The sequence below is a fragment of the Vigna radiata genome, chromosome 11 (assembly GCF_000741045.1).
Source record: "Vigna radiata var. radiata cultivar VC1973A chromosome 11, Vradiata_ver6, whole genome shotgun sequence".
In the NCBI taxonomy this organism is placed as follows: domain Eukaryota; kingdom Viridiplantae; phylum Streptophyta; class Magnoliopsida; order Fabales; family Fabaceae; genus Vigna; species Vigna radiata.
Genome location: NC_028361.1, coordinates 1,432,181 through 1,456,021, shown reverse-complemented (window position 1 = coordinate 1,456,021; position 23,841 = coordinate 1,432,181). Strand labels below are relative to the sequence as shown.

The 23,841-nt window shown below is 34.1% G+C and overlaps 3 protein-coding genes across 3 annotated transcripts; 2 read left to right on the top strand and 1 right to left on the bottom strand.

The window, feature by feature from the left end:
* The first annotated feature begins 845 nt into the window (after positions 1-845).
* On the top strand, positions 846-5,432 carry LOC106777767 (UDP-glucose 4-epimerase GEPI48). The gene is made up of 9 exons (XM_014665509.2): positions 846-1,262; positions 1,789-1,838; positions 2,007-2,142; positions 3,084-3,185; positions 3,462-3,689; positions 3,989-4,067; positions 4,194-4,276; positions 4,734-4,825; positions 5,092-5,432. The coding sequence occupies exons 1-9, from the start codon at positions 942-944 to the stop codon at positions 5,186-5,188; spliced, it is 1,188 nt and encodes a 395-aa protein (XP_014520995.1). The 5' UTR covers positions 846-941; the 3' UTR covers positions 5,189-5,432.
* Positions 5,433-7,656: 2,224 nt separating this feature from the next.
* LOC106778000 (dynamin-related protein 5A) lies at positions 7,657-13,070 on the top strand. Its single transcript, XM_014665875.2, has 16 exons — positions 7,657-7,899; positions 7,995-8,058; positions 8,156-8,263; positions 8,448-8,549; positions 8,650-8,700; positions 8,822-8,883; positions 9,118-9,208; positions 9,401-9,465; positions 9,726-9,920; positions 10,070-10,189; positions 10,351-10,421; positions 10,550-10,775; positions 11,322-11,372; positions 12,021-12,249; positions 12,380-12,519; positions 12,642-13,070. The coding sequence occupies exons 1-16, from the start codon at positions 7,771-7,773 to the stop codon at positions 12,768-12,770; spliced, it is 1,833 nt and encodes a 610-aa protein (XP_014521361.1). The 5' UTR covers positions 7,657-7,770; the 3' UTR covers positions 12,771-13,070.
* Positions 13,071-13,721: 651 nt separating this feature from the next.
* Positions 13,722-21,067, bottom strand: LOC106777724 (beta-adaptin-like protein B). Its single transcript, XM_014665445.2, has 15 exons — positions 20,782-21,067; positions 19,457-19,654; positions 19,037-19,150; positions 18,644-18,894; positions 18,324-18,459; positions 18,053-18,232; positions 17,835-17,927; positions 17,242-17,453; positions 17,066-17,129; positions 16,802-16,981; positions 16,002-16,094; positions 15,436-15,827; positions 14,962-15,151; positions 14,681-14,884; positions 13,722-14,464 (listed from the first exon to the last, which is right to left on the bottom strand). The coding sequence occupies exons 1-15, from the start codon at positions 20,866-20,868 to the stop codon at positions 14,165-14,167; spliced, it is 2,694 nt and encodes an 897-aa protein (XP_014520931.1). The 5' UTR covers positions 20,869-21,067; the 3' UTR covers positions 13,722-14,164.
* Between the last annotated feature and the right edge of the window lie 2,774 nt (positions 21,068-23,841).

The following is a 23,841-nucleotide window of genomic DNA, read 5'->3' as shown; positions in this document are numbered from 1 at the left end:
TGATTATTTTATATACTATTGTGAATATTTTTAATATGAATAATTTTGTAATTTTTTCTCCAAAATGTTACTCTATTTAGATTTGTTAAAAAAAAAGTATGATAAATTTGGTCATGTTTAATATTTATAAAATTTTATGCTATATATATGTGTGTAACCTTAAAAAAAAAGTTAAGAGAATGAGAAAAACATAACTGTCAAGAATATAATTAAATATCATCTAATGGAAATAAAGTTATCACGACTATTTTTCTTGATTTTTTTTAATTTATTAAAATTAATATTACAAGTTTACATCAGTAACGAATAATGACTATATTTTTTTTTTCATTTTTATAAATATTTCTTAGGAGTCGGTTTTTATTAAATATTTTTTTAGTATATATATAAAATTTTCTAGATATTTTCATTCGAAGTCGTTGATTGGAGGGTTTTTTTTAAGGGAAACATCTTTTAATTGGCGACAATTAAAACTTTATAACCGAATAGCGGTTAATTTTCGAAGTCAGTTATGCAATGTTTCGAAAGAAACCGAATATATAATTTTCTACGAACATTACACATGAAAGAGTCGGTATATCGTGTGCGAATGACACTGTAATGGTTAATTCGCGATTAATTAAGAAATATTAACCAAACCGGATAAATAATTAGGGTAAAGTTAGGATAAAAAAGAAGTAATCTTTATTTGATTAAATAAGATTTAATGTATTAGTTATAAGAAAGCAATAATTAAAACGAAAATAGTTGTGAAAGAGAAAAGAAAGCAATGATTAATGGAAACGGCCACACTGGAAATCCACGTGGCTGATCTGTTGTTCCCTCCATAAATATTCGCATAATAGGCATTGCAATTCCAATTTCATAGAGAAGTTGCAAAGCAAACACAACACAGCAGATAGCTTTCAGAATTTGTCACGCAATTCTCGCCGTCGACGAACATGGCATCGCGAGTCAGCATTGGCAACCTCACCGCCGCCAAGCCACCGTACGTTATTAATTCACCTCGGTTTTGTTCACCGCATAAATCTTCTAACGCTCCTTCTCACCAAAACGCTGCGCAACACAACGACATCATGCTCAAAAGAACCGTGCTCGTAACCGGTGGTGCCGGATACATCGGAAGCCACACCGTTCTTCAGCTACTCCTCGGAGGTTTCGCAACCGTCGTCGTCGACAACCTCGACAATTCCTCCGAGGTTGCCATCCGAAGAGTCCGGGAACTCGCCGGCGAGTTTGGGAATAACCTATCCTTCCATAAGGTGTGCATTCTATTGCTTCTTTCGTTCACTTTCGATTCTTTCCGTCGCTTTATCGTAATCAGAGACTGTTTTGCTTCGTGGCTTGGGTTTTTGGGATTCAGAATTTAGTCGATTTAGGTTTAGATTTGTGAAATTTTTGGGATTGCGATGGGCCTGTTTTGGGCCTAGAGGGTGTCTGGTTGATTAAGTTTTTGCTTGTTTAAGCGTGATTGGATTTGGCGCTATGTCGGTTTCGAAAGCAGCTGAAGAGTTCGTGATGTACTTCTTTGATATGATGTGATTTTTGGGAACTACTGGTTTATTTTGTTGTTGGGCCCTGACGGATGTTGTTCTAGACTGTTCTTGTGGTTTCGGTGACCATGTCTATTATGTTTTACAAAATCCGTGTTTTTTTGCAAATATTATGGCAAAAGAAACCAGAGGGGCCATGCACTTTACTTGCTGAATTTTACAGCTTGTTGATTATTTACTTTATTATGGCGATGATTGATGACCGACGCTTTTTGTTGTATTTTCGCTGCTGCAGGTGGACCTACGGGACAGAGCGGCTCTAGAGCAAATTTTTGTTTCCACACAGTAAGTATTATGGCAGAAGCTTCTTTCTTTCTTTTTTTATGCTATGTAGAGTATGACAGAAGTTTCTTTTAATAATAATAATAAAAAGATTCATCTGTCGGTGCTTCATGCTCTCTTTGGGACATAGTTAATCTAGGAACCTTTTCTAATTACTTTTTTTTTTCGTAGGTTTGATGCTGTCATACATTTTGCTGGACTGAAAGCAGTGGGAGAAAGTGTGCAAAAACCTTTACTATATTACAACAACAACTTGACTGGGACAATCACTCTATTGGAAGTCATGGCTGCTCATGGATGTAAAAAGGTAAAATCCTTCTTGTTTTTTAGTCATGCATCCATGATAGACCTTAACTGCAGTAAAAAAGTATCCGTAATATTCTCAAGTTTCTTCTACGATTCCGGTCATATTCTTTGCTTTTTTGAATAGAGTTCTTACTATTGACAGATACAACATGTGTATATCTAATTAAATTGACGCAAAACTATTTGCATATTATTTAAATTGATTCAAGGTACTTCTAGCCTCACTTGTGATGAGATGTCCAAGAAGGTTGGGAAGGTTGAATAGTTATGGGTGAATCAAAAGATTTTTTAGACTAATAGACGAAGAATCTTGGGGGTGGAATGGAAGTGTTCAAAGTAAATGACCACAGAAGTAAAACAGGATAATTACCCAAAAGAAGATTAATATAAAAGGTTAAGGATGACGGAAAATCTGCTAATGTGGTTTGGATATGAGAAAAGAAGCTTACACGAAGCACCGATGAGGAGAGTAAATTGTTTAGCCTTGTAAAAAGGGATAAAGGGAGAGTGAGAGATCAAGGACATTGGAGAAAATTATAAAAAAAGATTTAATGGTTCAATACTATCCCTGAAAATTAGGTTTTGAATTGAGGTCAGTGGCTACATGTATAGTCAACCTCGCCGATTGGTTGTTGTCAGTGAAGTTGTTGACAGAAATAGCCATGAAAGGATTTTTTATATTATTTTGGACAAAAATATTCATGCGGCTCTAGCTGTTATTGCTTCTGCTGCTGTAGTTGTTGTTTTTCTAGAATGTTTAAGCTTCTCATTATAATTTTGTCGTCATGTTCTTTTAGTTGGGTTAGTGGGGAGGAATTAAGCCTGCAGGCTACATTATATTTTACACATTTAAAGTGTCTTGCGAAGGTTATTATGCATTTTATTGCGTTGTACTGTGTTCTTCTTGTTCCACTCATTTTCTATCTCTTCAAATGGTTTCAGCTTGTGTTCTCGTCTTCAGCAACTGTATATGGTTGGCCAAAGGAGGTTCCGTGTACAGAAGAGTTCCCTCTGTCAGCAATGAATCCATATGGCCGAACTAAGGTATAACTAGGAGTGTTTGTTGGAAGGTGAAACTTGGTTTTGATTTGAATTGTGTGTTCACCATCTGATTTTGGGGACTCGTACAAAATATCATTTATTACTTTCTCCAATTATTTTCATTTAAGAGCAATCCCCTATCCTCCGAATTCCCTTTATTCCGCTTGTCTTTGTCTTTAAAAATTTTCTCCCCTTTATTAGAAAAGAAAAACTTGAATTTTATAGACATGCTTTTCCAGGTGTCTTTCACTGGTATCTGATAAGATGTTTGTCTTTCAGCTTATTATTGAAGAAATTTGTCGTGATGTCCACCAAGCAGAGCCAGATTGGAAAATAATATTGTTAAGGTATTTCAACCCAGTTGGTGCACACCCTAGTGGTTATATTGGGGAGGATCCTCGTGGAATTCCAAACAATCTCATGCCATTTGTTCAGCAAGTAGCAGTTGGCAGACGACCTGCGCTGACAGTTTTTGGAAATGATTATAATACAGTTGACGGCACTGGGGTAAGCTCTAACTTTTCCTTTGAAAATTTTCCTTGGAAAGAGAAAATTGCATGAAGTTTCATTCAATCTTATCCTGTCCTCTGTTTCCTCTGATTATTTATTTTTTTTGTTCTTTATATGGTCACACTTCTCCCCATCCTCTCTTTTGAATTACCCTCATAAAATTTATGCTGAAGTAAACCACTTTTCCTCGCTGAATAGTTTCTGTTGGGTGCTTACATTTATTTCCCATTTTTAGAGATCTAATATTAATTCCTTCGCAAAGGATCTTATGAGATGGTTCTTTTCATTTCTCCCAGGTTCGGGATTATATTCATGTTGTTGATTTAGCAGATGGGCACATTGCTGCTTTACTTAAACTAGACGAACCTAATATAGGTATTATTCCAAAATTTTATTTATCTTCCAATATCTAACTCTGTCAGCTCCGGTCAGAAAATTTTATTTATGATTTTCTGTTTATGGTGGTACAATTTTAGTTTAATTTTCATGGTGTGTTTACAGGTTGTGAGGTTTATAACCTGGGAACAGGAAAGGGAACATCTGTTTTGGAGATGGTTAGGGCTTTTGAAGCTGCATCTGGAAAGGTAATAGAATCATGTTTATTTTTCTGGTCTTTTATATCTCACGTTCCGTTTTTCTCCCTTTTGTGGGAGGGGACACTCTGAATTTTTCCGTTCATGCACATTCTGAATGTAGTTTGTGCTGTGTGGTCAGAAATCTATTCGTTTAGCAGTTTGGTGCTAGCATGTTTGCGCCCTAGGATAAACTTTTTGACTTGAAAGTGATATAAAATTATTACTCTAGTAGCTTCTGGAATTTCAATCGGTTTATCTCAGTGTCCACATTTGCTATATGGCGTAATGTAGACAACAAATGTCATAAAATTCAAATACTTTTCCTCTAAGATTATTTGTTTCCATTTCACATCTAGTTTATATTCGTATAACCTAAAACATCTTGAACTATGTCATTTTTATATGGCTTTAGCTATTCTCCAGTGCATGCATATAGCTAATCCTTACAATTTATTCAATTGTTCAGAAAATTCCTCTTGTGATGGCTGGCCGTAGACCTGGTGATGCTGAAATTGTTTATGCATCCACTAAAAAAGCGGAAAGAGAGCTTAAATGGAAGTAAGTTTTACTGGGCTTTCTAATTGAATGCCGATAACATTTAACCGATCTTTTAGGCTTTGCTTTCTAATTTTTTTTTCTGGACATGATATTGCTGATAATCGCCCCCTCCCACTCTTCCGGAATATCGTGGCTAAACAATATATGCACAATAATAAATTCTGGGAGAGGCTTTGTGGAATATGAACTTGCTTTACCTACAAAAATGTTTATGCGCTTCTTTCCTAATATTGATTTTGTACTCAATTTTTTGTCTTATATGACAGGGCAAAATATGGCATTGATGAGATGTGCCGTGATCAATGGAATTGGGCTAGCAAAAACCCTTACGGCTATGAAGATCAGGAGGACTCCACAGATTAACTACACAGTATTCTGAACTCTCCCCCACCGTAGTCCATAGGTCTTGCATTATTATGATTCATAGTTACATGGTAAATAAGTAGTGCTTTACTATACTGTAATCTAAAAGTTCTTTAGGTTATTGATTATTAGATTCAGGTTCTCTCATTTTCACCTCCTATTCTGTAAATCTAATATCTCATGTTTGTTTAAAGTGTGACTAACAATGTATTCTTACCTCATTATTTACTACCTTTGCCAATAAAATAGCATTATATCAAAATTTTAGTTATTTTGTTGGTTACCTCAACACGCCATTTTGTGCACTCATTGGATTGTCCTAATATAAGATTATTGAGTGCATTATAACAAGGATATATAAAACAAAAACAAGACAGCATGACAGATATCTATATTTCTGAACACATCACTTTTTGACTAATTTCTCAAACATCCTTCACAGTTCTATTATTAAATTCATCATTAGTACTTCCATGGCTGGTTTGTATGTATGTATGTATATCTACTTTTTTTTATAGAATATTGTATGCCAGCCATAATTCATGCATTTTTTTTGACAAATAATATAGAAAAGTTGTATTAGCCTACAAAACAACAAAAGAACATATCATAAAAATACCTTTCCAGTGAAAAAGAAAACTTGTATCTCCTGGATCTGGTTCATGCTAAACCACTGTTCTCGTTGCAAAAGTAACCAAAGAAAACGAGAAAAACTATGTAAGGAGAAATTTATGAACGAATTATTGAGGTCCCAGAAACTATCAATTTGCATACATCAATGGTGCAATTCTAATAAAACCAACTAAATATAGTTTTGGAATCTTAACTTCAAAATTCTACAACATTCTATTCTATCGGCATAATGTTAGCATGAACTCTCTCTCGACCGATCATTTACTATTTTTTTCTCTCTTCACTTATAGAATTATCTCAGATGAATAAAATGAAAAGTAAAATCCTATGGATAGTAAAAGTACATTCTGAATTGTACAAGTTATAGTTTGCAAACAGAAATCGACATTTACAAATATTTATAATTGAATAACACCCAATATAATATAATTATTGTTAGTGTTACTATTCTCTCTCCTTATTGGTAAAAGTGTTTTAAGATGTGATTCTATTTTTGAATAATTTATAATTCTTTTAATTCTGTATGAATTTCAAGGCATACAAATGCTTTTGTTTATACTTTTTGTGTTTTATTATGATAAATCATCTATTATCATTCTAGAATTACATTTTGTTTTGTTTAAATTTTTTTGACAATATTATTATTTTTTTTTTAATTCGGAGAAATCCTCCTGATAAAAAGTAAATTGGACAGAGAACACATTATTTCAGAACAACTTCATAAAAAAAAATATGAATTGTATAATATGATCATTTGGTTAATATGAACCGAATAATTAACAAATCTTTTGAATCTATACGAAACGAATGATGGATTAGTCAATCAGATTATAGACAAAATTAATAATAAGAATTATTATACTAATTCTAAGTCAAGTTATTATTATTTAGATGATAATTAAAATAACATTAATCACAAATCAATTCGAAAATTTATAAATACTTTCTAAAATTTATAAATACTTTGATATTTAAGTTCTACTATACAGCATTCAGAAAAAAAGTAACTTTAACATTTTTTTTTTTTTTTTGCATATAACATCCAATGGAACAGTGAAAACAGTAAAGAGAAAACTAAAGACACAACTTAACCTAAACTTAGAATTTACGGAAGAAAATGTAACCTTAATAATCCCTTGAACCAAAACATAAACCATTATCATAAACAAAAATATATATTTAATTTTCTCCTTAATTAATTTTCAAAACTAATAATGAAAAATAATATTACATCCAGATTTGAAAAAAAAAGTTGGGTGAAAATGAATCCGTTATAACATATTAATGTAAGACAAAACTGCAATTGAACACAGCTCCAACGGTGCACTTTCCATCAACCAAAAGAGAACCCCACTACCACGCGTCACTACAGTTTAAAAAGGGCAATTCAAATTTACATTTGAAAATGGGAGGACACAAATCACCACAATATTAATCTATTTCTTTCAACCAAATGAAATAATAATAATAAAAAAAACCCAATAATACCACTTTTTTAGTGGTTAAGATAAAAAACCTAAACAAGTATGGTAAGGTAAATTTTTGCATTTATAAAAGAAAAAAAAAGAAAGCGATTAAAAGTATAATTAATAAATATAAAATTTGTTAGATATAAAAATATTATGGTCCATACAAAAATAAGCCGTCCTACTCACTAATAAATACTCTATTTGACATTACACATACATTAATTTAGAATAAATATTTCACATTACTTATACATCAAGTTAGAAATAATATCTATTAATTAATTAATTAATCAGCATTTATCAAAGAATGTCCCAACGGTAAACAATATCTAACGGCAAAGGACGAACTCACGATTTAAAGACTTGAGTGAAGTAAGTCTCCTTCTTACAATACAGCTTTCTCTCTCTCTCTTTCTCTCTGAAATTGGAAGAAAATTAACGCTGAAGGCAGAAAGCAAGCAACACTGCAATAATCGGTGAATGGATAACCTAATTTCTTTGGTGAACAAAATTCAGAGGGCTTGCACTGCTTTAGGCGATCATGGCGAAGCAAGTGCGTTGCCGACTCTCTGGGACTCTCTTCCCGCCATAGCTGTCGTCGGTGGGCAGGTTTTCAAACGTCAAATTCAATTCAGTTTATTATATTTCTCGGCTAGTAATGCCTTTTATTCTGAGTTCGTTTTCACGTTTTGTGTTTCTTTCAGAGCTCTGGAAAGTCTTCAGTGCTTGAAAGTGTTGTTGGCAAGGATTTCTTACCTCGTGGATCGGGTAATTATGCCAAAGCAAATTACATTCTCCAATTGAACTCTACTTATATCTTGTGTTGGCAAATTCATGTGATGTGGTGCATGCAACACACGTGCAGGAATTGTTACCCGGCGACCCCTTGTTTTGCAGCTTCACAAGATTGAGGAGGGTGCCAGAGAGTATGCTGAATTTCTTCACCTTCCAAGGAAGAGGTTCACCGATTTCGGTACTACTTAACTATGTCCTTCTTCTTCTTTTTTTTAATTTCTTTGTCATTGCTCATTACTTGCTATCTTCAGTGAGTTGGTGTCTCTTTTTTTTTCTTGTTTTTATTTTTAATTTCTCGATGATTATGGCATTTGTGATTAACTTTGTTTTTATTCGTGTCAATAATAATATAATTTATGCAGCTGCTGTGAGAAAGGAAATTCAAGATGAAACCGATAGGGAGACTGGACGAACAAAACAGATTTCAAGTGTCCCCATTCATCTTAGTATATATTCTCCCAATGGTATGTTTGAATTTCTGTTTTCTTCATTATCTTCTTGATGCACTCCACGTGCTTTCTTTCATCTAAATTTCTAACTTACTATGATCCCTTGGACGTGCAGTTGTTAACTTGACACTCATTGATCTTCCTGGCCTTACAAAGGTAGCTGTAGGTAAGCAAAATTAGACGTGTGTTTTTTGTCCTTACCCTGCGGGAATCAGGAATGGTCAGATTTTTATAATGGACATTGGAGAGTGACATGCTAACAATTTTTTTTTTTTTTCAAAATACAGAGGGCCAACCAGATAGCATTGTCCAAGATATTGAGAATATGGTTCGCTCCTACATTGAGAAGGTAGTGTCCTTTCTGTAATAGGACTCTGCTGGAACAAAATTTGCAAGACAGCATATTACATTAGCTTTCCTGCCACAACTTGTATGATATTGTTTTTCTAGAAAATTGATTTTGTTTAGTTTGTCGATTGCCCAAAAGCTAGCCACATTTTAGTTAAAAAGGTTTCTCAATGCAATTAAAAAAAATTCTACATTTTTAAAAATGTGGTATACTGAATTTGATGTTAATCTGCAGCCAAACTGTATAATTTTGGCAATTACACCAGCCAATCAAGATCTTGCAACATCGGATGCAATTAAAATATCCCGTGAAGTGGATCCCACTGGTAACTCAGTCATTCTATTTTCTGTATTCTTGATTACTATTGTTTTGCAATTTAATGAAGTTCATTGGTTCCCCAGACTCAATGAGTTAGAAAATGCAAATTCTTACGGATGACCAATTCAATTGTTTTGAGCAGCTTGAAGCAAATAGTCTATAGATGTTCTAATTCTATCGTTGTTGATTTAATTTTAAGGAGAAAGAACATTTGGAGTCTTGACAAAGATTGATCTTATGGACAAGGGTACTGATGCGGTTGATGTAAGTCAATCATTTTTAGTTATAAAAATTCCAAGTATCTTATTTATTATAGATAAGGAAGGCAGATGGAGTTTATACCGCCAAAGATTTTTGTTGTGTTTTAAGACATTTTTTCTGTTTGAGAGTTAAGCTCACTTCAATTAGCTTATTTCTAATTCATGACATGGACATGAGGAACGGGCACCTATTTCACTTTCGAAAGTGGAACATTTGGCTACTTGACTTTGTACTTATCTTTATTGTGTATATTTCTTCTTCAGATGTTGGAAGGGAGAGCTTATAGATTAAAATATCCCTGGGTTGGTGTTGTCAATAGATCGCAAGCGGATATTAACAAGAACGTTGACATGATTGCTGCTAGACGTAGAGAACGTGAATATTTTTCTAATACCCCTGAATATAAGCACCTTGCTCACAGAATGGGTTCTGAGCATCTAGCAAAGATGCTTTCAAAGGTAAACAATATAACAATTTATCCTTATAGAGCATTAATTGGATGCAATATATACTATTTCTTTTTATTTTACATTGGTGTTACTAATACTACTTGGAATATTTTATTTTACTTGCTTCAATGACTAAATCATTTTTTTTTTTATATCAGCAATTGGAGGCAGTAATCAAGTCCAAAATTCCTGGTATTCAGTCTCTTATTAGTAAAACAATTGCTGAACTTGAAGCTGAACTGAGTCGTCTGGGAAAGCCTATTGCAGCTGATGAAGGGGTAATTGTACTCTTCATAACACAACCAATTTTAAGTTTAAATTTCTGAAAACTCTTGATTATTTTATATGGTCCCCTGTTGAAAAAGGCCTTATATTTTCATCCTAATGTAGCATTCTCTGTATCTGAATTTTCAAATGATTGATCGCAAATCACGTGCAGGGAAAGTTGTATTCAATCATGGAAATATGCCGCTCATTTGATCAAATATTCAAAGAACATCTTGATGGCGTGTATGTATTACCTTTTTGCACACTTATTTATTTTAAAATGATTCACGGCCTTTACCCTTTTGTTTCTTAATTATCCTTGCGTTTCATTCCTTTTCTCAAACTAACAATAATTTGTTAATCCCTTACAGGCGACCTGGAGGTGATAAAATTTATAATGTCTTTGACAATCAGCTGCCTGCTGCTTTAAAAAGGCTGCAGTTTGATAAACAACTTTCAATGGAAAATATAAGAAAACGTATTACAGAGGCTGATGGGTATCAACCTCATCTAATAGCTCCAGAACAAGGATATCGCCATCTCATTGAATCTTCTCTAACTACTGTCAGGGGTCCAGCTGAGGCAGCTGTTGATGCGGTATGCATAAATGATATGAAAATTATTGTTAGAAATCACGTTTCAGTGACCCTGTGGCAATTAATTAGTCTTTTTCGTTTTGCAAATGACAGCAAAATTTACTTAAGTACTACTTTAGTATTGCTACTTAGTATCATTCACAATTATGTGTTCAGTTTTGGTATCCAGCTAGAGATATTTCTGAAGCTTCAGAATATGGTTTTCAAATAATAATAATTTGTCACTTGGTTATCATTCCTCTGTATTAGTTGTTCCAAAAGCATATTTTTGAGATCTTGTGTGGTTGAAAGGACATGGTGAAAATTGTTCAAGTTGATAAATTAAATTGACATCCATTCTGATTTATAGATCTTATCAAAAGCAGCCTTTAAAACAGGGAAATTTACAAATTTGGTATTTTTATTCATCATGCATTTTTGTCATAGTTAATTTATTTACTTAAGGATACGGTCTCGTGACCGTACTGAAATTTAATCGGGTGATTTTATTATTTTACTGATCTCCAATTTTCATATTTGTTGATGTCATTCTGATTTGTGTTTCCAGGTTCATTCCCTATTAAAGGATCTAGTTCACAAAGCTATTAGCGAGACTCTGGTATGTTCCTGACCACACAGAAATTTAGCGTTTCTTTTCTGCTGCTGTGTTTAAGTTCAATTGCTTTCATCTTCCTTGCAGCTAAGGAAATAAAATGTTCATCATGTATGCCTTGCCTGGTTTCTGTCAATTAGATTAAACTTTAACCTCTATATTTGAACTACGTAAAGCTGCTGAAACTAAAGAGATGTCTAGCCGAAAGGCTAACACTTCCATCAAAGACTAATTATTAGCTCCACTTGTCAATGTAATAGGAAATGCTTCTAAGTACATTGTCTGATTTTTTTTCTAAGAATATAATCCTATTCTAGTTTTACTGTGAGAAGTAACATGTCATCTTTGGTCCTGAAGATTTTTTTGTGTGGGTCTTGTGACTACGATAGTATTGGAATTTTCGAAGTAAAAGGAAACAATTGAGCAGTTTGGGGTCAATGATCTGGTTCCTTTCCGTGCAGAGTCGGCAAGCAATTATGCAAGTCTAGGTTGATGGCCAGATTTTGTAATTTATAATTTCATATTGACAACTTGGAATTTTTTGAATTTATGTTCTTATACGCTTGGGGCATTAATATCGTTCTTCTCTCCTTTTAATCCTATTTTTTCTGGCATTATGATCCCATTGCCCTAGCTAAACTTATTAACACACAGGACTTGAAGCAATATCCTGGTCTACGTGTTGAGGTTGGAAATGCAGCCATCGATTCACTAGAAAAAATGAGAGAGGAAAGCAAAAAAGCAGCACTACAGCTAGTTGATATGGAGTGTGGCTATTTGACGGTTGATTTCTTCCGAAAGATTCCTCAAGATGTTGACAAGGGTGGCAATCCCACACATTCAATTTTTGATAGATATAACGATTCATATCTTAGGCGAATTGGTAAGTTTTACAAAATGCATTTTCGTACTTGGACTGAGATCATATATGATATGCTCTCTCTTATAGTTTAACATAAACCTCTCCGCTGTCAATAATTGAATTACTAACACGCTCACCGTGGACGTATCAGGAACCAATGTTCTGTCTTATGTCAATATGGTCTGTGCAAGTCTTCGGCATTCAATTCCCAAGTCAATTGTCTATTGTCAAGTGCGGGAAGCCAAACGAGGCCTTCTCGATCACTTCTTCACTGAACTAGGCAAAATTGAGGTGAGAATTAATCTGTGTTCCCTATTTCTGTGTTGTATGTCTGACATTTTTTTTTTATATTTGACTGATTTTCCTTTCCTGATAAATTAAACACTGACAGTCTGCATAAATCTTGTTGGCAGCCCAAGCGTCTGTCCTCATTGCTCAATGAGGATCCTGCAATAATGGAAAGACGAAGTGCCCTTGCAAAGAGGCTTGAGTTATATCGGAGTGCACAAGCTGAGATCGATGCGGTTGCATGGTCTAAGTAGATTTAGATGTGTATGCTGCATCCTGTTCCGTGAGATCTCTATATCTATTGCATCGCGATAGATAGCTTTAACATTCTATTAGGTTTCATTGCCATATTTAATAGGTTGTTAAAAGGAAAAAAAAAAAAAAGAAGGAAGAGATGATTTCAATGTCTTCTCACGCACTTTGTAGATATTTCATTTCTGTAATTCTATTCAACTTTCGTTCTTGCTTTAAAAATAAATCTTGCAAACAACATAGTCTATGTAGATGGTTTGACGCATTCATTCAAACTTCCGTTATTGGCAGAAGTTTCCCAATTCAGGTGCATTTGCAGTTAAAAAGAGATGATCAAACGAATGAGCAGAATGGGGAACGGATTATGAAGTAGATAGAAGAAATATCGATGGTAGGTAGACAATTGAAATCTTATCCCTCTTAAAAGTACAGGGAAAAAGAATACTTTTTTCAACATTAAAAGGAAAAAATTATCTGTGTTTTTCTAAGAAAATAGTCTTGGCAAGTTTGTGTAATTTTTATGTTCCCATGTGACTCAATCTAGCTGAGTAATCACATTTCTTATGCAATTATTTAAAGAATTGTTCAAAATTAAACAAAATTACTTGGCAGATTAAAATAAATAATACTAATAATTCTTTTCGATAAACAATATTAATGAACTAATCTAGGCCAATAGAAAAACATTTTTCACTAAAAATTTAATACGGCTTACCAGATTATACTTTCTTTTAGATAAATACATACACAAATTTATATCAACCTAATATTATTTAATGTCTCATTTGTATAAATAAAAATAAAACAGTTAATATTTTAAGAATATACTAAAATCTGAATCATTTGATCATATTATTATTAAATCTTAATACAATTTAATGTAAATAATTAAAATAATATGAAACTATAATTTGTAGTTGAGTAACATAATCCTTAGTAATTCACACATAGAATGCACAAAATGGTAGAGATTACTAGTAGAACTGTTATGTCAGTCTCTAAATATGGCTTAATTGCCAGAAGCCAACTTTCCAACATTAGGGTGTGAGGGCATTGGTTTGATTTTCCACATCCTCCCCTGTTTACTGCTCGTATCTCCAATGAAAATGTAAAAATGAAAATCCCTAGAAAAAAGCTAAAAGCATCAGAAATTTAATCGCTTTACAAAGAACACAATACTACAAGCTGTTGAAGAATAAAAGCGGTCCAAAGAGCACAAGTGCATCCATGGTGCTAATTACGGCAAAAATGGCAGTAGTGAAATACAGCCAGGATGACAAAAAGAGTCGGTGGAATTTTTCTTTCCAGATAAGATATACCACACCTGTATATCAAATATGCTATCAAAATACAATATATAAACAAAACTAAAAGAAAAGGCAAAATTTAAAACCCATTAACCCATGAGAAGAGTCTCGATGGCTTCGAAGAAAAGTGATGACATTTCAGGGCTTGGAGACTTGATTGCACATTTGACGCCAGGGTTTCCAATAACTGTGGTAAGTTCAATTAAGAATGGTATCCCTTTAGGGAGTTTAGCGGAGAAGTAAAACACGTCCTGATTAGCATTCTTGCGCTTTGCAATGAAGAACATGTTTGACGCAGCCAGTCGTTCCAGAGTTGCGTCTGCACTGCCAATCACAATGGCTGGGAAGTCCTTGGAAACCTCGTTTGAATCAGGAAGGGACCTCCATGTCTGCAGCACAGTAAACAGTCAGATCCTCCATTAATAACAAAACTGACTAAGTTAATTAAGGTTTCACAATTTCTGTGTAACATAGATGACTAAACTGATCGAGTCCATGAACTATGAAATACAAATTGAAAATTTTATGCATCACAAGTAATAGTTATGAATTGCAAATCTATTGCAGTTATGTCACAGGATCAAACAAATGGGAGAAAGACATACCTCTAGAAAACTGGAACGTTCCATTCTACCATCCTCGGTAAAGAATACATGTAACGAGAATTTATCATTGAAATACCACACAGGTTGTTGATTGTTTTTTACAGCAACCTGTAAAAGTGAGCTAGGAGGACCTTGTGACATGTTCTGGAATGTAACCATAGGGAGGTGTGTCCTAGCTGACGTTCCAGGTTGCAGCTGTGGAACCTGAACAAAAGGGTAATATATTAAAACATAGCTTGACAGAGATATTGAAATAAAAGACAAATATGCAAATAACAAACCTGCAGGGGTCCAGCAGCTGCAAGACCAAATGTGTTCTTGTTAAATTGAATCATGAAGCCATCAAGAGTAACCTGACTGTTGTTCTCAAACAACAAACTATAAAATATTTGACCATCTTGTCTAGTCAGCCGTGCACTAATTTGTAACCCCTGACCAGTTGAAGCAGGCAGTAAAATATGTAGTGGAGGCCTGCACCCAAGGCATGATATCTAATTAGGTAAGATTCCACAAGCAGAGCTAATGAAGGTGTCAAACTTTTCAGGATCTTGATGACTGGTTGAACTCATATTGCAATATAACAAATTTTTAATGTTTATTATATCAGAAAAACATAGTTTATCATTAATCACAATTTCTATACGAAAAGTGACATTCTGTTAATCATACAAAAATATATATGCAATGCGTGTAAAATACAGAATTGATCAGACATCATTGCAATGAAATATGCTAATGACCCCGGATGCACTCACCCAGAAGGAGTAGCTGGTTGATCAACAGGAACAATAGAATTATCCATACCCATCAAATCGCCAAGTAAATCTGGCAGAGGTGCAACAGATGGAGGTGTGGCTGGTGCACCTGTTGCAGATGCAGGTGCTAATTGCCTGCCGGTAGGTGGTGATGCAGGAGCATTAGCAGGATTTGCATCAGAAAACCCTGTTTCACTTCCCTCGACATAATCTTCGTCTTCTGTTCTCTGAGCGGAAGAGAGTACACGAGTTACAAAAACATCTGGAGGCTTGTGGTAAACAGAGGATAGTGTAGCAATGTTAGCAAGAAGCTCATCAAGTAGAGAAGGTTCAAGTTGATTTGAATCATCAGTTATCACAGGCTTCTCAGCTAACACAACATCCTTAGCAGCCTGAAGAAAACATATTAGATGCATCAAATGTATAGCTCCATGGTTAGAGATAGCACAAACGTAGCAGTACGTCATAAATAGTTAATGATTTAGGTGACTAAACTGAATATGCAACTAAATCATCATATATCACTGCAAACAAACAAGCTCAGATTAAAGTGCAAGAAATAAAACCTCAGGATCAGTAGAAAGGAGACGCCAATATATGTATGCACGATCTCGCAAATCAGGATTATCTGTCTCCACAGTGGCATTGTTCAAAACAACCTGTAGAGATACAGAATTAAGTGAAACTTAGCATGCAAGTCTGAAGATCATACTTGATTAAAACCTGTTGCGCTGGGAAAGATGAAACGATACAAGAAGGAGGATTTTTCAGTCTTAACAAGACAGCTAAAGATAGATAGACATATCTTCTAAAAGCAATAATTTTTAATTGAGAATAGACTGGAACTAAACCCCAAATGCAAGGGGAAGGGTTGCTCCAAGTCCATTATAAGCGGTAGTTGGACTGTTAGTGTATTATTAGAATTGAGAATTAATTGGCCATATCTCAAACCCAAAAGCCAACTAAAAAGGCTAGCACAAGTCATATAAGCTAACGTGGGTTAATTTGCCAAAAATACTAAGCTAATGTGGGATCTGAACCAGGAATTAAAAATAATGTAGAAATTAAACAAAAGTTATACATCAGTAAACATTTATAAAATAATACTATAACAGATACGTGCTGTGAACATTGTAGTAGAAAAATAAAACGTTGCTAAAGGCAAGGAATACAAAAAATTATTCATTATATCTGACAATTAATATTAAAATTAGACATTGCTTATGTATGTCCCTCAATACAAGGAGAAGAAGAATATATTTGCATACTTAGCACAAGAATAGTCCAACGTGAAATATCAAACCATTATGTATAGTGGCGTGTTAATCATATCTATATGAATAAAACAAACATCTTAAGGTACGACCTGAATCATCTGTTGGGGGCCCTCAGTAGGCTTCTTCAAGAAAAGTTTGACAGTAGCAGTCAGCAACTGTAGTTGGACCTGTGCAGGTTCTTCGGGGAAACTTTCCAAGAAACTTTCAAGAAGTTCATCTGCGTTGTCAATTCTTTCCGCATATTCACCAATTATCCAGATCATTGATGCCTATCGGCTCAGGAAAAGGTTTGAATGGATAAGCAGACATGGTAGTGGATAATGACAGTTACAAAGGACCTCGAAGAAATGTACCTTTGCTTCTGGCTCATCCAAGGTGTCTAAGCTCTCGCAAAGTGTTGCAATTATGGACTCATAACTGCAAAGCAGTACAAATATTCAATCGAAGTTTTAGACTGAGATGTAATCTCTGAATGTGTTATCTCCTACTCAAAAACTACATGCAGATAATAAATATATCATAACATTACGTGTTGGGATATCTTCTAAATATATCTTTGATAACAATGATTGCCTCTTGAACCACGTAATTTACTTTTATCTTGATCAACTCAAGCAAAACACTAATGCATCTTTCAGCAGCTCTCTCCAATTTGATGGCACAGCGACCAATTGCTCGAACAGCCTTTCTTACAAAATCCACATCAACTTCAGTAGCATACTCCTTAAATTCTAACAAAACCTGCAAACAGTATGATATAAAAAATAAAAAACTAACAAACAGAACTTTACATATTCAGCTAGATTGGCTCAACTAAATAGTGATGCAGCAATGCACCAAATGCACATATGTGAATCTCAAAAATATGAAAGATCACAGGACAAATTGCTTTTTCAATAAAAGAGGATATTCTGTTCACATGAATAAACTACCAACATAACATATCATCTAAAATATAAAGCATAAAATTGTTTGATGGCCCATAGTGTGAGTCTCATCCATATGAAAGGACAACTGGATACAAAAATATAAAATGCTCACTACAACAGAAATTAACTCCAACCATGAAATAAATATGGGATGCGGAGGAAAATAGGAACTGACAATACACACAAGCAATACCTGGTCTATATTTCGGTCTGAAGCAAGTTTGATCATAATTTCTAACTTTTCCATTTTTACATAGATGGGATCATTGTACTTGCAGAAAAAAACCTGCACATAGAATATACACTCCATAAGCATTCCATCTTCCCAAAAATAATAGAAAAGTTCTTCAATAACGCCCAAGGGTTTTGTGACACCAACAAGTTCACAATACAATATTCAAATCAAACTACCTTAATTTCATGAGCAAGAATTGTCGGTCTTCTTTGTACTATAAGATTGATATTCCGCAGTGCTACATATTGTATCTCAGGTTCTGCAGAGAGTAATGTCACAAGAGGAGGGGCCATTTTTTTGCACAGATTCCGAACCACATCAGTACTGGTGATAAGCTCCATTTGCAGAAGGATCATCTAATGGTCAATATTAGTAGTTAGTAAACCAAGACAACATTATCAACAAAGACATGAGGTAAAGTGAAAAGGTATAAAAGGAAAAAATCACCTTAACAGCAGACAGAACAACTGCACAATTGGCATGCTGTAAGCGAGGAGTAACTCTTTCCACTATATTCTCAGCTTCACGAGCATCAGCTGCCTTGTATCTAGAAAGAGCATCTAATATGAAAACTTGACCCCATCTGGCGCGTTAAGAAAAGGTAACGTCAAGTTAACCAATATGTGATCATAGATCAACAACAAAAGAACAAGATGACAAATAAAATAAGTACCACATGAACAATCATAAAGGAAGGGAGTTTTCTAAAACGGGATCCAGTATTGTTTCCAGTTTTATTTGTGTTAGCAAATATACAAGAAACTTACTCTGTACATTCATTTAAAGCTGTGAGGAGCTTTGACAGAGTGTGACTAGAGATCTCAAAAATAGGTCTACTATTGTTTTCCTGAATTTCAGCAAGTGCTGCAACAGCGTTAGCAACAACCATTGGATTGTTATCAGATATCAAATCCTTCAGAGACTCCAAAAAACCCCTGTCCTCAACTAACTCTGCATTTATATCATAAAGTTTGGCAACACAAATAGCTGCTGTCTTACGAACATATGGATCGTCATCCTGTCAAAATATATCATAAAAAATATGAGTTACAAAAAGGACCAAAAAAAAAAACTTTGGCATTTTGTGAACAAGAGGAATTTTAAAATTTAACAATATTATATATGTGTGTGTGTAAGTTGGAACTGTGATGTGTACCTACCTTCAGGCATCTTTGAAGGGGATCGCACAGATATTCAGTAATTTTATCAACACGAATGCAGCCCATTGTACGTACAGCTAAGGCGCGGATCAAAGGATTTGGATCTTGTGAATCCTGTCAGAATTTATAAATGACAGGAAAGAAAAATGAATCAGATTCAAGAGTACAAATATTACAATATAATAGTAAGCTATCCTTTCAGATACACATCTCCTGGATAAACCAACACCATTGTATATGGATTTGGGAAGAATTTCAAAAGGTGGGATCATAAAAAATTGGTATAACAAGATGGTGGGGAGAGCAGGAACATATAGTCAAGAAACCCCAAAATGCCGAGAAATAAACAATGGTGAAGGATAACAAAATAAGTAATAAACAACAGAGCAAGAGGAAATAGCAGTTATTCCAGTTTTTTACCTTAACAAATGTATTCACAGCAAGTATTGCTAGGTCAGGCTGGCTCTTTGCATAATTTATCAGATATAAGTACACTAACTTTTTGAGCTCCAAATTTTCTGTTTGCATGCAATTCACTACGTCTGTGAACAATGATGAGACATCCTTCCCAACAGTCATTGCTGCAATAACTTTTTTGACAGCGTCTTTTCTTTTGTCCTGCAAAACATAGAACAAAAACATAAGTTTCACATTCCACATACTTTTTCACATTTATATCTGGCACATCAATACAAGAGGTCTTAGCAAAGAGGCAAGACAAAGAGTCCAAGAAAACATGCGTGAGAATTTAAAATGCCGATAACTGATCACCATACGGTGCGTAAACTGAAGAAAATAAAAAAAATTACAGAAGAGACACGCGTGTAACAATATATCTAAAATGCCTCATAGGAGGTCAAATATTGAGCTGCATAAACAAAAGGGAAAAGTAAAATATGAAAAGATAATGCAGCAAATATAACAATGATGCATTAAACAAGTGCACTTATTAAGTGCGTGTCTAGTAGTACTAACTCATCAGGGAAAAAAAAATTGGAGTCAACAAGCCATTCGGTGTAACTCCGACATCTGATTCAACATGAAAATGAGGATATTAGTGTGTTGTAAAGACTGTTCCAAACACACTAAACAAGATAGGATTTAGGAATTAATGCTGTAGAGAAAAGGTTGAGGTAGCACCAATCGCATACAATTGGTACAACTTGGCCTTAGGTGGTTGGGCATGCGAGAAGAAGACCAATATAAGTCCTAGTAAGAAGAGAAAATCAAATAAAGAATGGTCCTATGGCAAGAGGTAGAGGAAGGCCGAGAAAAGTATAGGCAAAAGCAAAGCCACGGTGAAGGATTAAATGGTCAACAAGGTTTCGATAAACAAGATTCATGATAGAACTTTGCGACATCCTTTAACCCATATATCCAACAGCCAAATCCCACCTAGAAAAATAAGGCTTGGTTATTGTTGATATCATCACATGTGCTAACAAGCAAATTCCCAAAAACAAAATGAAAAATAGTCTAATTTTTTTCAGATTTCTTCTCTACTTTAGAGATCCCTATATGTAAACTGGAGTCCTAAACTTCAACTTCCAATGAATTGATGCTTCGCTACCATAGATCAACGAGTGAATGTTCAAACGAGAAATCGAGAGAGTATCAATATTTGTATAAATTGTCAAGTCATAATAGAGACGCGTGAAATTGCGCGGCGAAGATTGAAATAAGATCCAGAAACGACCATGAAATAGAAGTAGAAACGGAAAGGGGAACGATGAAAAGGAAGGAACCTTGTACTGAGAATTGAGCTCTTCCTTGAGCTCAGGGATTTCACCCTTCTTGGTGGTGGAGAAGTATTTGGAATCGTTCCTACTCATCTTCCCTTCTCTTTTGCGTGACCAATACTATTCTTCTTCCGCTTCCAATTTCTGATTTCTGATTTCCGATTCTGAACCGAAAAAACAACACCGCTACGCTTGGCTTGACCACGGAGGGAGAAAACACAGAACGGCGTCGTAGCAACTCGTTTCCCTGTAACGGGGGAAGACAAGTAACATACTCCTTCTAATGATCGTAAACTAACAACTGCTTTTCCTGTATTACGAGTATTCTTAATTTAATTAATTAAAAAAATTAAACATATTTTTAGTTTTGCCTTTTAAATTTTGATACAGTTTAATTTTAAATTTTAAAATTAAATAAATATTGTTCTCTTATTTAATTATATTTGATTATTTTTATATATTAAATAATTTGTATTTGAACAGTTTATATTATTTGAATGGTATTTAACACATAAAAAAACTAATTATTATTTTAAGAGAAATATATTTTTTTCAAAATTTATTATCAAATTTTGATATATAAATAAATTGTAATTTTACATCTAAATTTAAAAGACTACAAAAATGTTTAATTCATACAAAATTAAAATTTGTAAAAATACTTTTAAAAGTATAATGCAAAAATTTTAAACTAAAAACGATGAGATAAAATATTGAAGTAGGTAAAATTATGTTTTTATTTTTTTAATGTGAGAAATATAATACAAATTAAAAAATTTTAAAAATGGGAATGGAAGAAACAACCAGGGATGTGCGCAAAGCAAAATTCTAATAGGGTTGTCTATATTCTTACTCGTGCTCAAAACATGTTTTTGTTTCTTTTTGCACCTACCATTCATACTAATTGGAAAACGATAAAAGTATCGTCCGCATCATCATGTCACCTCTATTGTTGTCGTTACCTCCAACACCTTCAATTTTCGCATTGTTTGGAAGAAAGAAAAAAATGTTGTTCTTAAGGGTATTATGTACATTCTGAAAAAACTTATTCAAAAAATTGTTATAGAAACCAATTTTAGAACTCATCTCATTTGTTTTTGGAAAGTTTATTCTAAAAAGAATCATTTTATGATTTTGAGAAAGCGTCACAAAACTTATGTTCTTGAAAGTTCATTTTAAAAATACATTTCTTTTATTTTTGAAAACACGTTCTGTAAGTTATGTTATAGACATTTAAAAAAAAAAAAACTAGATAAGAAAGTAAAATGTAATCTAAAAGTCAAAAGTTAAATGACAATTTTAAAATTTATATATACTTGTAGATTATGGAGGTGCAATAGAAAAAGAGTTCAAATGTGGTTTGATATACCAAACCAATCACAATTTTGAGTGTTTCTTTTTGTACTTCCAAGTTTTCGTCTTATATTTCCAAATTTTTTTGTTAATGATAAAAGTATATGGATAAAAAAAATCTCTTTCTTCCATCCACTTTTATTCTTACATTTGCTTGTGTGCATCGGTTCATAGAAAAAGTCATTCCAAATAAGTTGGGATATTACATCATCTTGATGTTCATGAGGAGCATGATGTTATTGAGGAACACGATGATGTTTGTTTAGTAACACAAGGATATTGGTCAATAACAATATGAGGTAGGCGGATTTCTTAGATATCTGCATGATACATCATTATTGATAAGATATGTTAATCATGTCGCATATGTGTTATGGCAAGGGCAGGTAATAGTTGAATTTTTTTTTATTTTGATGGTTAATGAGTTATTTGAACTTTTTATCCAATTGTTTTATCTATGGTCGAAGGGAGATCATGTTAGTCTCCTATGAGAACAGATTTGGAACATATCATTTGGTTGTTCAAGATTTTGTATTGAATTTTAGTTTGATGTCTCTATGTGATATTTATTACAATTATGCCTATAAAGGTTTGATATTGACGTTTGTTGAAAGATGACATATAGAGACAAACAGTTTCTATGTCTTAATTGGTGAGAAAATTGTTACACTGGATGATGTTCAAATTAAATCTTATACTTTGAAGTGACTCAGTGTGCTATGATCGACTTATTGGGTGTTGATCACGCGAGGGATACATTTGACCTCAGACGTAGTCCTCAAGTTAGGTTGAGTTGGTTAAGAGAGGTATACAACAATTATTGTAAGAACTACCAGTGGGAGTGCACTACACGGGTTTACTTGTTGCATCTAGTTGCATGCATTATTTTTACAAATAAGAGCGCCACTTTGATCCGTGTATCCTATTTCCCCTTCTTCGGAGACTTAAAGTCACGTGGCACATATGCTTGGGGAGTTGTTGCACTAACCCACTTATACGAGCAGCTTTGAGATGTCAACTCTGTTGAGACAAGACAGTTAGTTGGATATATGACTCTTTTACAAACATATATCTTGCACTTTGATTTCCTTTGTTATTTTATCATTGATCAACCTTTAATTAATTTTTTATAGAGTTGGAGTTATGACCACTTCCCTGTGTTGGGAATGAGGCCTTTAATACCTACTTACGATAAAGATAAACCTCGTGTCGCATGTGGGGGTGACAAGAAGACAAATTTCCAACCTACTTGAGTCCATGACACATTTGGATGGCTTGACATATGATGAGGTGATACGAACCTCATGAATCACAATGGATTAATCGTCTACATCTAATCATCAATATGTTTTATGGTTGTACTAAAGTAGGTGTGATTGTACATTGACATTTACCTGAATCCATGTTAAGGCAATTTAGACATGAGCGGCCAATCTCGTGGTCGTCAAACGTTGTATGAGAGGATGACATAACAACCATTGATGATTGTTGGTTGTGCTTTATTAAGCACGTGTGTGTGAATGTTACATAGGCGTCATCTTCATTTGCATGTGTGGAGGAACATCTTCAGTGGTTCAAAAAGATATCCCATCCCTATGTTATTCTTGTTGTTGAGGACGACCGATCCAATCTTGTACCTCGACTTCAACGACATATCCCATATGACATTCCAATTTGTAGGAGATCAAAGCCATAATCTGGTGTGTTGGTATG